General features: G+C 40.9%; 1 protein-coding gene and 1 long non-coding RNA gene across 5 annotated transcripts; one reads left to right on the forward strand and one right to left on the reverse strand.

Moving 5' to 3' along the window:
* The first annotated feature begins 27 nt into the window (after positions 1-27).
* ALG12 (ALG12 alpha-1,6-mannosyltransferase) lies at positions 28-17,667 on the forward strand. 4 transcript variants are annotated; one of them, XM_054206896.1, is made up of 11 exons: positions 28-285; positions 3,976-4,169; positions 5,484-5,673; positions 5,900-6,032; positions 6,539-6,712; positions 8,070-8,264; positions 9,552-9,655; positions 10,143-10,366; positions 11,102-11,271; positions 11,466-11,541; positions 16,559-17,667. In XM_054206896.1, the coding sequence occupies exons 3-11, from the start codon at positions 5,509-5,511 to the stop codon at positions 16,788-16,790; spliced, it is 1,473 nt and encodes a 490-aa protein (XP_054062871.1). In that variant the 5' UTR covers positions 28-285; positions 3,976-4,169; positions 5,484-5,508; the 3' UTR covers positions 16,791-17,667. The 4 variants fall into 4 exon arrangements, with proteins under 4 accessions (XP_054062871.1, XP_054062864.1, XP_054062881.1 ...); XM_054206889.1 differs by lacking the exon at positions 3,976-4,169 and having other exon boundaries at positions 29-285; XM_054206906.1 differs by lacking the exons at positions 28-285; positions 3,976-4,169 and adding an exon at positions 858-971.
* On the reverse strand, positions 905-17,655 carry LOC128911668 (uncharacterized). Its single transcript, XR_008467133.1, has 4 exons — positions 17,551-17,655; positions 10,213-10,397; positions 7,064-7,144; positions 905-3,852 (listed from the first exon to the last, which is right to left on the reverse strand). It is a non-coding gene; the product is annotated as an uncharacterized LOC128911668 (long non-coding RNA).

Here is a 17,667-nt window from a genome sequence, read left to right on the forward strand (position 1 = left end):
AGAGAGCTGCGCGGAGGGGACGGGGCAGGGAGCCGGCGGGGGAAGCACTGCCCGCCGCCGCCATCATGAGAGCGGGCAGGCGCGAGACCTGCAAGGGCTTCAGGCCCGGCCGCCATTTGTCTTTGGCAGCCGCCTGGGAGTCCCGCTGCTGGCGGGGGCGCGCTCTGCCCGCACCTAACATGGCCGGCCGGGGGGGCGGTCACGTGGGCAGGGGGCCGTCTCTGTGCCCGCACACACCGCCTCCTGCCGGCGCCCTCTGCGGGGTGGCCACGTGGGCGCCGAACGGTGAGTACGGGCCGGGCCGAGGCGGGTGGTAACGGTTGTGTTTGAGGGGGAGTGGGGAGTCTGCCGACGGGCCCGTTCGTTGGGTTGTGTTCGTGCCGGACGTCGCCTCCGGGAGCCCCGTCCCCTGCGGAGGCGCCGGGCTGCGGCCCCCCCGCCGGGCGGCTGGGAGGGAGCGGGGCGGGGTTGGGCCGCCGCCTCTGCCGCGGGGGTGCCGATGGCTTCAGAAGCGGCGGATGGTGCCGCGGTCTCGTCCTAAAACACCCCCGGGCCGCCTGGGAGCGGCCGTGAAGCGGGGCGGGCAGTGGCGAGGAACGTTAAACCGCCCCGCGCGCGCAGCTGTCGGCGGTTGGCGGGCGCGCGGCACGGCCGTTAGCCGGGGCTGGGAGTGGCGGCAGCCGGGGGGCCGGCCAGCTTGGGGGCAGCAGGGCGTTTGGGGGGGTTTTGGGGTATTTTTCTTTCAGTCGAGAGCATTCCGTGCGTTTCTTCCCCACTCCGAAGAGTGGCGTTGTCTTCATAGTAGTACCTTCGTAGCCAGTGCAGTCCCAGGCTTCATTGCCTGCCTCAGCTTTAATATTTTGTCTTAATTTCTTTTTTTTTAGCCAGTCCCCATATTCATCAGGAAATGTATCTAAGGGTAGCAAATGCCCCGTTCCTTCTTAAAAAAGAAGAAAAAGCAATCCCAGCAGGTACAAGGTTTAAATACGACCTCATTCAGAAGTCAGCCGTAGAGCAAAGTTGGAAGAGCTATAAAGCATAGAAAAAAAACCATGAAAACTGAAGATAATACAACATAAGATACTTGTCCCTTAGTCTTTATGTAGGTTTATGAGCAGCCTGGTCTAGTGGGAGGTGTTCCTGTCCATGGCAGGGGGTTGGATCTAGATGGTCTTTAGGGTCCCCTCTGACCCAAGCCGCTCTGTGATTCTTCAGGTCCTGTTCCCACTCTTCTAGACATACTCTGTCCTTACAGGACAATCATAGATAGGTTTTACCAAGTCTAGATGAAGTCAAAGAGGCAGGGCTTCATGGTGGGATGCCGTTGGTGTGGTTCTGCTCACGTGTTTCCATACAGAGCCTGCAAGGGAGTGAAATGCAATCTCTGTAGACAGATTCAACATGCAGTTTGGCTGCCAAACTCTGACATGCTTACACTAAAGAGTGTAAACATGAGAGACAAATTTGGTAGATTTTTCATGGGGGAAAAGAATAATCTTGCAACTAACCACACCTCCATAGGAAAAGAGTAAATGATTTCCAGTAAAAGCGTTTCAGCCTTTTTTTAATGTGAGAATACAATTTATTTTCACCCAGCTTAATCCCAGCAAGGGGGAATTCCTTGTGTTGAAAATCTCCACTCCTATAATTCAGTCTTGATGCAGACATTGGGGGTGGGAGTAAATGTGGCTATGTTGTACAGGTCTGAGGAGGATTCTTCTAAAGTCATCAGAATGTTAATGATGAGTAAAACTATCTGTATTTGCCTACAACATTCCTCTAACCGTCATTATTAAAATATTTTTATTAAGTGAAAATCTGTTTCTGTGGTTTTGGCACTTAAAAATAAAAGTTGTAATTGCAAGTATTTTGCCTTTATATAGCAAATTTGTAGTAAACATCAAATCCAGTGTCTATATGTCTTCATAAATCCCACTTGATTTTTGAGGTTTGTCAGCATCGGGTTTTGACAGAGCATTTTATTTTGAGTCTTGACAAGCCCACTAAATTTATTAGGCTTTATCTCAGAAACCTAGGTGTTGTCTTCATGCTTTGTTTTTTTTTATCTTTCAGAGCATTTCCCTTCAGGGAATTTCAGTATGTATAATGCGGATAATTATCTTCAAAATGTATGAGTATGCTGGCAAGCTTACTTTCTTCAGGCATACAAAAGGATTGGAGTCAATGAGATTAAAAAAAAAAAAAGCTTTGTGATAAACTGTGTATGGGATATTTAGCTTTGCTGTCATTCTGATGATTTAGGAAGTTGCGGATTGATTAATCATGTGGTGATCAGGTAAAGCTATCAAGAGCAGACTATATGGTAGAGTGGTCAGAGTATAATGAATGCCGTATTTGTAGGTGAAGGTAATATCTTTTTATTACACAGCTGATATAGTTAAGAAGGAAAAAATAGAGCTTCTTGGCACTTAGGTTCTTTTACAAGGATTCAGTGTGTCCTAAAATATCTGAAATGTTAAGAAGCTGGGAGTTGGGAGTGAGGAATCCCCACCTTACTGGTATGTTACACGCCGCTCTACATGACACGCAAGCTGCTCAAACGCCTGTGTTGCCATATGCAGTGGTAGATTGATCCTGCAGTGTCCATTTTTCTCTTGGGTAACTTTGGTCAGAACCTTGAGATGCCTCTGTACTTACTGGGAGAATTCAGCAAGAGAGCTTTCTAGAGACAAGAATAAATAGCCTGTGCAGAGGCTTAATTCCTACCAAACACTCCTTGAAGTGCTCCTGATGGCAGTCCCATACCTCTTCTACTACTGCTATGGGAAAAGGATTCTGTCGTAGCATAACCCCCTTTCATCTGTCCTCATAAAGAAGTAATACTAGGCACGGGTTAAAAAGACGTATTCATGCTTCCTGGGGTGTTGTGTTTATTTAGGCTTTTAACATCGCAAAACAAGCCAAAAATCGTAAGGACCTACCACAGAACTCTCTTGTCTTGAGCTGAGGGTTAGAGCTTCAGTTACAGTCTATAACAGCAGCAATCATGAGAAAAAATGCAATCGGTGAGATATATAAAATAATATGCAGATTCAGGCAGTTTACAGGAAGTATACAAATTTTGGGGTTTATTGGTGTTAGCTGTGACAATAGGGAGCGTTAGTTCACTCTTTTTTTATTTTTACTAATGAGCAGGACAAATGTCAGTTCAGGAAAAGGTACCTCTAGGGGGCAGCTGCTTAGTGATCCTAGAAAATCTGCCAACTATATTAGATCTTTTTGGTGGACATATTTAGACCAAAATACAGGAGAAAACATCTCTAACCAAAAGTTCAGTTTTACCTTAAAGGCGCTATTTTTAAAGTTCTGTTTCTGTGAGAACAGAACAAGAATAACAATAACCAAAATCCCTCGTCTTTTCTTAAATTGTAAACTTACAAAAAGTGGGAAGCTTAAATTAGAAGAACATGAAATAGATTACCACTTTTTTGCTGGAAATGGTCACAGAAAATAACTTTTTTTTTTTTTTACTGGTTTCTAATCTGAAACCAGAAAAAAATTAGTGGTTTACCCATGACTATACCTATGCTTTATTTGCTCTGGCATCACCTGGACATGTGATTTTTATCATCATGATAAAATGCATCATAAATACTACCTTAAGAATGGCTCAGCACAGTGTTGTGAAGCAAAGCACTAGGGAGAGATGACCTTTGTTTCTGGGTAGCAGTGTGAAGGATGGGATTTGGGCTGTTTTATATGGTGTGGGTGCCGAAGGGGATTCATCCTTCACTCGCCTAGTCCAGACGTAGTCGCTGGCGACCTTAAAAGATTAAAGTATTCTGAGCAATTTCTTATCCTCATGGTTCCTCTTCCACTGGTTTCGGAGTCCTAGACAGATGAGAGAGTTGTCATGTACAAATCAAGCATGCGATTGATGCTATTGGATGAGGGAAAGGCTGTGGACATTGTCTACCTAGACTTTTGAAAAGCATTTGACACTGTCCCCCATAGAATTCTCATGGAAAAACTGGCGGCTCGTGGCCTGGATGAGCATACGATCTGCTGGATCAAGCACTGGCTGGATGGGCGGTCCCAAAGAGTGGTGGTCGATGGAGTTAAATCCAGCTGGCGGCCGGTCACAAGTGGTGTCCCTCAGGGCTCGGTGTTGGGACCATTTCTGTTTAACATCTTTATTAATGACCTTGGTAAGGACATAGAGTGTATCATCAGCAAGTTTGCAGATGACACGAAGCTAAGCGGGAGTGTTGATCTACGTGAGGATAGGGAGGCTCTACAGAGAGACTTGGATAGATTGGACCGGTGGGCCAATGCTAATGGAATGTGCTTCAACAAGGCCAAGTGCCGGGTCCTGCACTTGGGCCACAACAACCCCATGCATCGCTACAGGCTTGGGGAAGTGTGCCTGGAGAGCTGCCCGGCAGAAAAGGACCTGGGGGTTCTAATTGACAAGCGGCTGAACATGAGCCAGCAGTGTGCCCAGGTGGCCAAGAGGGCCAATGGCATCCTGGCTCGTATTAGAAATAGTGTGACCAGCAGAAGGAGGGAGGTGATTGTCCCCCTGTACTCAGCACTGCTGAGGCCACACCTTGAGTATTGTGTCCAGTTCTGGGCACCTCAATATAAGAGAGATATTGAGGTGCTGGAGCGAGTGCAGGGGAGGGCAACGAAGCTGGTGAAGGGCCTGGAGGCTAAATCTTATGAGGAGCAATTGAAGGAGCTGGGACTGTTTAGTTTGAGGAAGAGGAGGCTGAGGGGAGACCTCATCACTCTCTACAACCACTTGAAAGGCCATCGTAGAGAGGTTGATGCTGGTCTCTTCTCACAGGCAATTAGCGATAGAACAAGTGGGAATGGCTTCAAGCTGCAGCAGGGTAGGTTTAGACTGGACATTAGGAAAAAATTCTTCACAGAAAGAGTGGTCAGACACTGGAAGAGGCTGCCCAGGGAGGTGGTGGAGTCACCATCCCTGAATGTGTTTAAGAGTTGTTTAGATGTGGTGTTAAGGGATATGGTGTAAGGGAGAACTTTGTAGAGTGGAGGTGATGTTTGGACTCGATGATCCCAAGGGTCTTTTCCAACCTAAATGATTCTGTGATTAAAGTGAGAGTAAATTATGAAGCTGTCTCTCCCACAAAACGCAGACATAATTGAGGTGTCACTCTTAGCAGTGGTGGCAGTACGGAACACAAAGGGAAATACTTTAAGTAGGGTCTATATTGTCATGAAGTTTTTTAGGTGAAAACTAGAACTTTTACATTTACAGGAGGTAGCCTAAATCCTGAAATGCAGCCTAAATATATTTTTGGGTATCCACTTGATTCATTGAATGTATCAAAAAAAATAAATTGGGTGGATTATTTGGTTTATTAGTCTTTGTTTAAACTTTTACACTACTGTAGTATGTTTTCCTTGCGTTATCAATCTCTCTTTTTCTGCTTGTACACTTCATGCTGTGTTATTAATGTATTTTCTTTTAATTTTCTTTTTAACAATACTAGATTTTATGTGAACTTGGAACCCAAGATGGCTCAGAAGAGGAGCTCGAGTGGACGGTCATTCCCATTGCTGCTGCTGATTATTGTTGTGGCTTTTGTTCATTTAACTGTTTGTCCTTTTACAAAAGTAGAGGAAAGCTTTAACCTACAAGCTATCCATGATGTGGTGTACCATCAACTGGACTTGGATAAGGTAAATGGGAAGGAAGGTGTTCTTTCTTGGACACTGTTAAAGATCAGAATTCCCTGTTGTATGAGTAGGATAAATGAAGTGTACATATGCCATGATGGGGGTGGGGGGGTGGGGGTTGGAACAAGATCATCTTTAAGGTCCCTTCCAACCCAAACCATTCCATGATTTATCCCAGTTTTCCTTTGTTTCTGATTTGTCTAGCTTACTTAGATTTTCCTTTTTGCAGTATGACCATCATGAATTTCCTGGAGTTGTCCCAAGAACGTTCCTTGGACCAATTTTTATTGCTGCTCTTTCCAGCCCAGCTATATATGTACTTTCTGTGCTAAGAATGTCCAAATTTTACTCCCAGCTGATAGGTATGAGAACTTTAAATCCTCAGAATAGAGATGGACTAACGGGTGACATTGTTGTAACATTCAGTGTTGGACCAATGGTTAAAATACTCTTTTCCTTAATGATGGATTTTGCAAACTGTAGATGCTTAGACCACCTCCTCTTTGGGGTAACTAACAGCACAGAGAAGGTCTGCACTAATAAATGTTAGACAGTGTAGAAAAAGCAAGTGGTATTCAGAGAATACACTCCCATGTGTGCTTCCGTGTATGCTTCAGAAAATATTGTTTAACTTGGGCATAGACTCATTGATCTTTGTGCAAAAGTATCAGACAAATTAAAGGTGCATTAAAATAGCTAAACTAATGTGGACATTTTCATTTTGTTTTTTGTTGTTTTTCTTTTCTTTGAAGTGGGTTATACTGTGATATGTTCAGTGTTATTCTTCGTGACTTCTTCCTGTTACATTATGTAACATCAGTGATCTGTCTAATATGACTCTTATGTCCCATTTTTATTCTTCCAATAGTCCGAGGAAGCTTGGGGCTCAGTGTGATTTACACGTTATGGAAGTTGCAGAAAGAAGTTAGAAAGCAATTTGGAGCAACTACATCAACAATCTTCTGTCTCATCACTGTTACTCAGTTTCATTTGATGTTTTACTGTACACGAACTCTCCCTAATGTGTTTGCACTTCCTTTTGGTAAGTATTCGCATGGTAATAATTTTAAAATATAAAAATTCTTCTCAAATGTATCAATAGTTAAAGCACAGAAAATGCGTGGTCAGACCAAATTAATATATGTACTTGGTTAAATAGTGTGATAACAAGATTAGAAAACTTAAGCAGTTGTGATTTGTTTATTTCCTTTTTTTACCATTCTTAAAATGACTGTTGAATCAAGTTTTACTGAAACTGAGCATACGTGGAGTTTGTCAGATCGCTTTGATTGACTAGAGGTTAGGGTACACATATCTGATGCATAAAACAGAGCTATTGAAAAGGCAGTAGGTACACTTGCAGTTAAAAAAAAAAAAAAATCTGTGAACTTACTCTACAAGGGAAACAGCTTTCTCATGAGACTGTGGAACAAACTCCCACTGCAGCATCTCCACCTTTCTCTTCTGGAGTTATCTACAAATGTAGCAGTTTGTACACTTAAGTAAAAGCCGGGGGGAAGTCAAAACCGTACTCTACACATACAGTTTTTCCCCAGAGATGATGAGAGGGAAGATTAACCACACGTGACAGATATTAGCTGAGTCAGTGCTTCAGTGCAAGTTGTTCAACTAATAAAATCACAAGCTTGGCGTAAGAACCTGTATAGATCAGAACTGACATACAAAAAAAAGGAAGTTGGATTGTCAAATAAACACCGTGTAGTAGTAAGCTTCTCAGACAATTTCTGTGGGTATTAAAAAATACAAGTTGTTTCACGTTTTTGTACTGTTAATACTTCACACATTTTCTGTAGGATCTTGACCGCTTTACTATGTAGTCAGTGTTATCATGTGATTTAAACTGTGAAAAAGTAGAGGCAACTTCATCTGTAGAGATACAGTGTGACTCCAGCTAACCATGCAAATGGATTTATAGTTTTTTTTCTCCCTGAGCAGTAGTCTGTAGTCTCGTTTTCATATTTGAAATGGCTCACTGTTATCATGAATACAGGATACAGCCAAGAGAATAAACTAACTCTTCAGCTGATACTGAGCAATACTAATTATGAATCATAGTTTGGAAGGCTTTTAGTATTCCCTTAATGTTTGTTTTTCTTTTTTTCCCAAAAGCTATTGAATATGCTGTCTAGGAAGAGTTCCCATGTGTTCCTTCTGGGGTTATACTTTTCCTAATAACTTAAGTGTCAACAGTAGAAAGTTGTGCGTTTTTCCAAGTTACATTTCTCTAACAGGGAATTTCTGGACTAGAAACAGTAGGAAGACCAAGTGAGGATTGATGGGAAGTTAGAGGAACAAGACACTAGCATTGAGAAGAATGTTGCCCTTTAGAAAATGAATAGTTCAGTGTGTCAGATGGTGTGCTTTATTTATTTTTGCAGTGCTCCTGGCATTGACGTTTTGGATACAGCAAAAGCAAAGGCCATTCATTTGGTTCTCAGCTTTGGCAATTATAGTCTTCAGATCAGAGCTCTGCATATTCTTAGGCCTTATGCTCCTGGTGACGTTATTAACTAAAAGAATCTCCGTTTTCAAGGTGCTTTCCCATGCTGTTCCTGCTGGAACTTTTTGGTTGGGTAAGTATTTGCTTGGAAAAATCAAATGCCACATATTAAATTCAACAGAAGTCTGGAGATTTGACTGACTTCTCTGCTGACCTGGCCCTTAGGGCTTTTTTTGTTTGATTGATTCCATTTGCTAGTAATATGAGAAGGGTATTTATTTCTTTGAAAATTTCTGTGTGAGGAAATAGGTGTGAACAGAGCAGTAGAAAGATACTATGACCCCCACTTTTAGATGCTTACAGTGTGATGGCCTGGTCTTAAAAAGGCTTAGATGTGCAGGTTGACTTTAGTATAATGAGTATTTGTCTGTAGCTAGATGTGCATTATCAGCTGTGTTATCTATTGCCATGACGATAAGCTGAATCCCAGGATGAAATACAAGAGTGTGACAGATAGGGATATCGAGCAAGAGGGTTGTGGGGAGAGTCACAGTTCAGTTCTGTTTCTTTATTACATTAATTTTAATAGCTTAAGTGATTATCCATGCTAGAGAGGTTGAAAATCTCTTTGTCTACCTGTCCATGGAAGACTCATACATATGCACGTAAATACTCTAAACTTCTCTGTCAGCCTACCTAATGAAAAATGTTGTTGTCAGATGCCTGATGATGACCTCTGGTAGTGTGCTGTCCCTTCCACAGCGTGAAACAATAAAAGATCATGCCATGTGCGTTTGGAGGCACCTCACAGCTTAAGAGTCTGGAGGTCCAATGGCAATTAGTCACTGGTACTCCCATTCACCCTCTGGGCAAACTTCTTAAATACCAGAGCAGTTTTCGTAGAGCTGAGTGGAGGAGATGAAGCTGACAGATTTGCTGCTCTTCTGTCTTTTTGCCTTTCCTCCCTTATCCTCCTTCCCTCCCACCCTAATAAACAATAGCAAACTTCCAGAGATTGCTTTTCTTAACTTACCAGCTTTACAATAAAAATCTATTTAGTACCATTTGAAGTTAACCCAGGTTTCTTGCCATTCATTACATTTAATGCTCTAATATTCTTTGAAAGCAAACCTTAATTAAACCACTGTTTTCACACCTGAGATTGGATCGGGGTGAATCTCAATCAGATTCCTACCTAACATGCTTCTGTTAAGACTTCTATTGAGAAGTGCCTCCCTCCCCTGTGTTTCCACTGCAAGACAGACAGATTCAGCCTTCTCTGTGGCTTTGGGTGACATTGGCTTACAATGCATGTTCCAGTTTATGTTGATCTCATCAGTAAATGTGCAGTTTGGATGTGCTAGTTTGCTTTTCCCTAGTTTTTAATTCACACAGATTTGTATTTCTTTAATTCTTTTAGGGCTAACAGTTGCTGTGGATTCTCTATTTTGGAGGCAACTTGTGTGGCCTGAGGGGAAAGTGCTCTGGTATAACACAATTTTAAACAAAAGTTCCGACTGGGGAGTATCCTTTGAAACGTCCAGGGAAAAAGATTTATTAAACACTACCAGCCAAAGCAAAGACTTGATGTAACCTATTCCTGAGACTTGGTTATGGTGTTAAATCCTACTTTTCATCTAGGATTTCATTATTTGAAGCTTTTGAAATAATGTCTGTTTCTTAGGTCTTTCCCTAAAATTTAACTTTCCAGTGCTGACTGTTCCTTCTTGCTTCTTTGTGTTCTACCAATGTAAAGCCAGGTCTCTTCCCCTTGGTTTTTCATGTTATCCTTCATTAGCGCCATTTGATGTCCCTCTGTTGGGTGGTGTGAATGTCATTAGGCAACTGCTTTTATTTTTCAAAGACTAAGGCAGGAAAACAAATGCCTGGAAGAATATGATCTACAAAAAGTATACTGCGTATTTGCTATATTTGCACTTACTACTGTAAAGAATAGTTACTTCACTTGTTAGCAGTGAAAACATCCTTAACTCTCCTTTTCACTTGGAAGACCTCCCCTTTCCTGTGGTATTTCTATTCAGCCCTGCCTCGTGCTTTGGGATGCAGCATTATATTCTTACCTTTAGGTGTAGCAGAAAAGAGAACTCGGATATTACTTTTGCCAGCACTGGGCTTTATTTTCTTGTATTCGTTTCTCCCGCACAAAGAGCTGCGTTTTATCATATATACTTTCCCTGTCTTCAACATAGTGGCTGCTAAAATGTGCTCAAGAATGTAAGTTCAAAATTCTGTTTATTTGTTTTCTCTGAAAATGCAAAAGAAAAGCAAAACTCATTATTACTATTTTTATGCACTTGGAATCTGGATTGTCTTGAGATCTTATAGGTCTGGCTTTACAAAGGAGATCTGTATCATTGTACCTGTTTGACTAATGAGGGAAATGGGGACATAGAAAAGTTAAATGATTTGACAGGACCATTTGACAAGTCTGGGGCAGATTGGAGAATAGAGCCCTGATTTTACTGTTATGCTGTTACAATTCAGTTTATTTTATCTGCCAGAGAAAAAGACAAATTCCAGTGTACTACTGTATTGTTAACTTACCTTAGGAGATAGTTTAACATACAGGTGGGGCTCATGAAACATGGAGTTTGTATTAAAAAGTTAAACTTGGATATATTGAGTAAACAAATTGAAGTCAAACTTTAAAGTTCTTTGAAAGAGAATACGTTCATAGCTAAACATGTTAAATACAGAAATACTTAGCTTTATTGTTGAGCTTGTATTAGCTTTGTTAACGAGAATATTCTAATTTAAATGTCACTAGAAGCTAGTCTCTTAGAAGTGGATAATAAATGCATTCCATACACATGGAATAATAAAGTTTGCATTAATCTTTATTATCTAGCAGTGGAATTCTCATAAAAGTTCTGTCACAATGGTCAATGACCAGTATGAAAGAAGAATTAAGTTTATTCTTACTCATTTTTCCCCTCCCTCCCTCAACAGTCTGAATAACTACCGGAAATCCTGGCTGTACAAACTTGGATCTTTCTTTGTTATAATGCATCTTGTAGTTAATGCTGCTTATTCAGGAACATCTTTGTATGTTTCACATTTCAATTATCCTGGAGGAGTGGCAATTCAGAAGTTGCATGAGTTGGTACCTTCAACAGCAGGTATGTAAAGCTGGTTTGAGGTATGTTCACCTAATTTCAGTTGTGGGGTTTTTTGTTACTATATCTTTACATGCATTGGATATTACTTTTTCACAGTATTTACGTGCATCTTTTCTATTACTGTTTTGTTAATTTATTAATCAGTGTTCTTAGAAGAATTTTGAAACTGTATTTTGTTTTCTTTATTTATATAGACGTGTCTGTTCATATCGACGTGGCTGCAGCACAGACAGGAGTTTCTCGGTTTCTAGAAATCAATTCAGATTGGAGGTATGTTATGAACGGGTATTTTCATCTGAAGACAGGCAAGAGACTGCGTTTTCCTTTTTTGTATATGCACAGGAGCAAGCATCACAGACATGGTTTCTGGTATAGCTTATTTATTAAGCCAGGTCAAGAACAATGTGAATCTTCAGAGAATTTTGATGAATGCAGTGCTGCCATTTCAGAAATATGAGCACTGCGATGTTTTTTAGTTGTTTTTGTTGGTTCTCGTTTGCCTAAATAGTGTAGAATCTTTTAAAGACATCAGAAACAGTGCAAAAAATGTTAGCTTACTAAAACACCAACATCTTTAATGCAGTTACGTTTGATATCTCACTAGATCTTGTATAAAACAGATGTAAATGAATGTTTTTCTGCTCTTGGCAGAACAGTATCTATAGTTGTGGTGGCATCTTCTCATTTTGTTTTTAAATGATGTGCTTATCTGTGTATTAATATTCAAAGTCCATTTTTACGTGGAACATCCTTCACATAAGATGGCATTGAGGCTGCTGTTGGGGACTATCGGTCACATTAGCTCTGAGAGAAAGCAGTTGAGTGCTTTGTTACCATGACCAGCAGTAATGTACACACAGTTTTAAGAAATCAAAATATTTAAATGAACAGTAGGAGACATTTGTGGGAAGGCATTGTTTGCTTTTCAGGATGCAGACCAAAAAAATGGTGAAGTGTAGGTTTCTGATTTAAAATGTCATCTTAATGAAAATGATTCAGCAGAAAATGACACAAAGCCTTACTTTATACTTGCACAAAACAGAAGCAATACAAGCAGATTTTGATTTAAGAAGTGCTCTGAGCATGGAGTCCTTTTTTCGTAGTTACAGTCTCCAGAATCAGAGAAACAAACACAATTTAATTATTGTTATGTTTAGAGAGAAAAGTAATTTGGAAGTAAAGAGGAAGAAGGGAATGCTTCTGGGGGAATTATAAAAATCATCAAGCTCGCTATGCTGTATTGTGTTTCTGTGCTCTCTCATAATATTGTGATGGTATGAACAGTTTAAAGCTGAATTGGCTTCACAGTTACCAATACAATGCTTATTTCAAATTGTTCTTTGCGTGTTCAGTCTAGAGAAAGTCTTAAGCCGTGAACAGTCAGGAGGAGATATTAAACTATTAGAGTACAAGTGATAGATAGATATACAAGTGAAAGAGCTCAGAGGGTCGTGATGAGGGGCACAGAATCTAGTTGGAGGTCAGTGACGAGTGGTGTTCCCCAGGGGTCAGTACTGGGTCCAGTCCTCTTCAATATATTCATCAATGACCTGGATGAGGGTGCACCCTCATCATCACCCTGATGAGTGCACCCTCAGCAAGTTTGCCGATGACACAAAGCTGGGGGGGTGGCTGACACACCAGAAAGCTGTGCTACCATACAGAGAGACCTGGACAGGCTGGAGGGTTGGGTAGAGAGGAACATTATGAAATTCACCAAGGGCAAGCGTAGGGTGCTGCACCTGGGGAGGAATATCCCCATGCACCAGGACAGGTTGGGGGCTGACTTGCTGGAGAGCAGCTCAGTGGAAAGAGACCTGGGAGTCCTGGTGGACAACGGGATGACCATCAGTCAGCAATGTGCCCTTGTGGCCAAGAAGGCCAATGGCATCCTGGGGTGCATCAAGAAGAGTGTGGCTAGCAGGTCGAGGGAGGTCATCCTCCCCCTCTACTCTGCCTTGGTGAGGCCGCATCTGGAGTGCTGTGTCCAGTTCTGGGCTCCCCGGTTCAAGAAGGACAGGGAACTGCTGGAGAGGGTGCAGCAGAGGGCTACCAAGATGGTTAGGGGATTGGAACATCTCTCTTATGAAGAAAGGCTGAGGGATTTGGGTCTTTTTAGTCTGGAAAAAAAATGACTGAAGGGGGACCTTATCAACACTTATAAATGCTTAAAGGGTGGGTGTCAGGAGGATGGGGCCAGGATCTTTTCAGTGGTGCCCGGGGACAGGACAAGAGGTAATGGGCACAAACTTGAACATAGGACATTCCACCTAAACATAAGGAGGAACTTCTTTACTTTGAGGGTGGCAGAGCACTGGCACAGGCTGCCCAGAGAGGTGGTGGAGTCTCCAATTCTGGAGACATTCAAAACCCGCCTGGACGCGTTCTTGTGCAACCTGCTGTAGGTGACCCTGCTCTGGCAGGGGGTTGGCCTAGATGATCTCCAGAGGTCCCTTCCAACCCCTACCATTCTGTGATTCTGTAATAGTACACACGATAGCTAAAATGTTCCAATTGTTTTTTGAATATACTTAAGTAGACATGCTATTCTAAATACAACTCTACTCTCTAAATACAATGCTTAATTTCAGTGAGCTTTTTTAGGTGGTGGGTTTTGAATTGTTTTGGGCTTGCAAGGCTGGAGTGTAGTGAGATTGGAAGGTGTACAAATAATATCCTTGTCACTGATGGATGTTTCATAGTGTTGGAGCTACAGACCAGTTTGTGTCTCTCACTTTTATATTTACTCATAAAAAAGGCTTAAGGGAGGGCTGATTCGTCAGAAAATTTCACATTAAAAAAATCAGGCAAAATCTGCAACTGAGCATCATACACAGGACTACCACTTTGTCTGACAGTACAATAGTGCAAAGTTTAGTGGCACCAGCTGCCCATTTTCTTTTTATCCAAGCAAGTGATGGTCTTTCAGATGGGTGACAGCTAATTTACCATCTTTGTGGACTGTGAACATAAGGTGAAAACGGATTTATGGATGGAGTGGCTATGAAGGCTGATGATTCATCAGGATAACTACAGTCCATAAATTAAAGTGTCTTAAAGTTAACAGCTTTCAGTGGTGTGCTCAGATTAGATCTATTTGCCTCAAGAAAAATGCAGGTGATCCATTATTTTTCTTCAAAGGGTGATTGAAAGAAGCTTGATGCGGATTCTGACACAGAACAGGTATTATAATCTTGTCTTCAATTAGTGCGGTTTCTTTGAACCAGGAATAAATATGCTGTGTAAGCTTAAAGTATTTAAAAATAGTAAAATTCAGAAATGCTTGCAGCGAGATGAAAGGCCCTTTATTTGCTGATGAAGAAAATACAAAATTAGTAGTTGGTAAAGTTGTTATGAAGTATGCCATTCCTTCTGCCAGTTTGGATGTGTGTACCATCATAAGTGGTATTGTGATCTTCTTGGAAATAGTAGATGAAATTGGTGTGCAATTTTTTTAGAAGAAGGCGGCACTTGTGCAGTGTGCAAAGTCAAATTTGGCATTATATGGTATATTTATTGACACCTCTGGATTCTGTCAGCCTGGGGTCTGTTTTGGGTTGCCAAAATTTTAGTTAACAATCCGTACAAATCCTCTAGTTTGCTGTAGAGCACTTGCTTTAAGTATCTTAAATGTTAATGACTCGTATGTCAGGGAGTGTTGTAAAAATAGAAACTGAGATTAATGTTTCCAGTTTTTCACAGAGAATTCAGGCAGATGAGAAGCCAGGTCTGCAAATACACATACAGCAAAAGATGCTGCCTGGATTTACTCCTAGGTGCACTTAAGAGTATGTAGGGTTGGGATTGCACCACTTCCCTACCAGTGTCCATGTCTGTAAGAAAAGCCACAGCCTTGAATAAGTTGCTTGTGAAATGCATGGGAGGCATCAGGTGCCTAAGGACAGGACCTCCAAAAGCTGGCAGAAAACGGTTCACAGAAAAGGGCAGCAGAAAAGGGGAAGAACTGGGCACTGCTTTTCACTTGGGTTATAGAGCACGGACTGTCTTCTGTAGTTAGATGCCTAAGACTGTCTTGTCATAAACACTCCTAAAGGTATGTAACCTCCCTCGTAACCTGTCTTCTGGACAGTATTAGTGTAGAATTTTTTGGGGGGATATAAAGCAAAGCTTTGAATCTAGGTCTCCCCCTTTTGGAAGTACACTCCACAGTGGTCTACAGAGTGTTTTGGGGTAGACATCTTACTTTTCCCGTTTGAAGTTGTTGGATTGAGGACGTGATCAGACTGCCATGTCCAGTATAAGCATCCTAACCCTTGGGCTATAAATTCCACCTGACTCTCTTCAGGTGATTGAATAAATGACTATTGTAAAGTAGAACAGTGTCTTCATGAGACGGTGAGGGAAATCTGCTGCGATTTCTAGAAAATTAGAGAGGTTCATACAGCTCTGCGAGATAAACTTCAGTTCTGGGCCTAGATAGATGAAGACTGGAGGAACCTAGATCTTTCACATCCCTACCAAATGCTTAAGTTACAAATTCCCTCTATGACTAGATTGAATATATCTCCTGTTAAGAAATAACTGTAAGTGTACATGTTAAGTAGTTTTAGAACTCACTAGTTACTTTTTATATATTTTTTTTTAAATATATATATACACATATATATATACAAGTTATATATAGGTACCTAAACAGGTTTATAAAAGCTGACCCAAAGTGACCTGCCCAAACATGTAGTAGATCAGGGAACTGAACCCAGAAGTAACAAGTGCCAAGCTAATACTATAATTGCCAGGCTGTTTTTTCTTTCCTACAGTGTTCAAGGAAGTCTTGTCCCTGTTATTCTCTGAGGGTCCTACTTTAATGCATGACTACCAGAAAAGAAAGGTTTCTGCTAAAGTGGCTTGTAACATTTTTATTTTTTTTAATTAAAAAAACAAACAAACAAAAATAACCCCAAACCGACACTTATCCAAACCACAGTTCTTGTAGACTAAAACTTAAAAATGAGTCCAGTTTTCTACAGTCTTAGGCTTTGGTGTCCTTTCTCCAGAGAACTCAAATAGAGGACTAGTGAGAAACTTTCTAGGAGTCCTGATTTGTATCACAATAGCGGCAGAAAGACTTGCACGGAATGACTGGCTCCCTAAACTCTTCAAAAATACGGTTTCCTCCTCCAGTACTAGTTAATTTAATCAAGAGATAGAACTGAGACTGTTACAGTTCCTTTTGTGTTTCATCTTGGATGCTGTATGCCCTTGTGATAAAGGAGATGTTTACTGTGTAAAGAGAGGAATGTAAATAAGCCTTCTTTATTCTTTACAGGTATGACAAAAGAGAAGACATTAAACCAGGAGACCAGTTGATGTTTTCTTACACGCACATACTGATGGAAACAAACCCGCTTCAAATATCACATTACAAGACAACCCACAGGCCACTGGCAAATATACCTGGCATCAGTAAAATTGGGTTGAACCTTACTGCTCTACCTCCTTTTACTTTAAACTTGAAACCAAAATTAGTACTGTTGGAAAAACTTCCTCCGTCATCTTGACTGTGAATTTTAAGTAAGTCTTTTGATGTAATTTTGCTGATGACTGAATAATCTAAGACAGCAGCAAATTGTCATTCCAGCACTGCGATTCAGCTTCTGTGGAAAGGCACGGAAAATCTTTGTACCGACTGGTATTTCGCTCCGTCCTGTTTCTTAAATAATACAATGCATTCCTAGTCAGTATATACTCAAATACTGAGTTGTGTTGTTAGATAAGTTTGAGAGAGGCTATCTAAAAGTTTAGTGGTATTAAGTAAAACCTGTTGACTTGGTTTGGGTAGCTGTTTCATAATGTAGCGCAGGTATGTCCTAATTGTTCTATATAAGATAAATAATGGAACAGGTTTGTGCTATGGCAATAATTTCATAAGTAATCTATGTGTGCAAAGATGTATTACTTGATGTATCTGCAGGATTGTAACCCCATCAGTTGTCAGATTGCCTGTGTGAAACTTGATGATGTTATCAACATAGGAAAGCCATATTCATTGTAGCTTCATCACAATACCTAATTGTGCCCTGTAGGCTACCAAGCTCATTAAAGTCAAAGATTCACTTAAAAAGCAGTTGGACCTCTTGACAAGTACTGTCTCATAACAGACTTGAGGACTAAAGGATGGTTATCTTTATCCCAACCGTTCATGAATAAGCAGCGACTTGGATTTTGCAGGAAAAAGAAATTTTAAAATGATGTTTCCCTCTTCTGCTGCAATATTATCTGAATCTGCAGTGCAAAAAATTTACCTATGAAAATACTCACTTGAATATGCTTTAAGAAGAAAGGTGCTGTTTTCTTTTTTTTTTTATTATGTAGTCCCTTTGGAAAGGAATAATCTGATGTGCCATGTGTTGCATTCTGTAAACTAGAATAAGATAG

This window comes from Rissa tridactyla, chromosome 1, assembly GCF_028500815.1.
Source record: "Rissa tridactyla isolate bRisTri1 chromosome 1, bRisTri1.patW.cur.20221130, whole genome shotgun sequence".
NCBI classification, from domain to species: domain Eukaryota; kingdom Metazoa; phylum Chordata; class Aves; order Charadriiformes; family Laridae; genus Rissa; species Rissa tridactyla.

Coding starts and splice junctions, on each gene's coding strand:
- ALG12 (XM_054206896.1), top strand. CDS start 5,509: ATGGCTCAGAAGAGGAGCTCGAGTGGACGGTCATTCCCATTGCTGCTG. Junction 9,656..10,142: donor ACAAAAGTTCCGACTGGGGA/GTATCCTTTGAA, acceptor TTCACTTGGAAG/ACCTCCCCTTTCCTGTGGTA. Junction 11,542..16,558: donor GAAATCAATTCAGATTGGAG/GTATGTTATGAA, acceptor TATTCTTTACAG/GTATGACAAAAGAGAAGACA.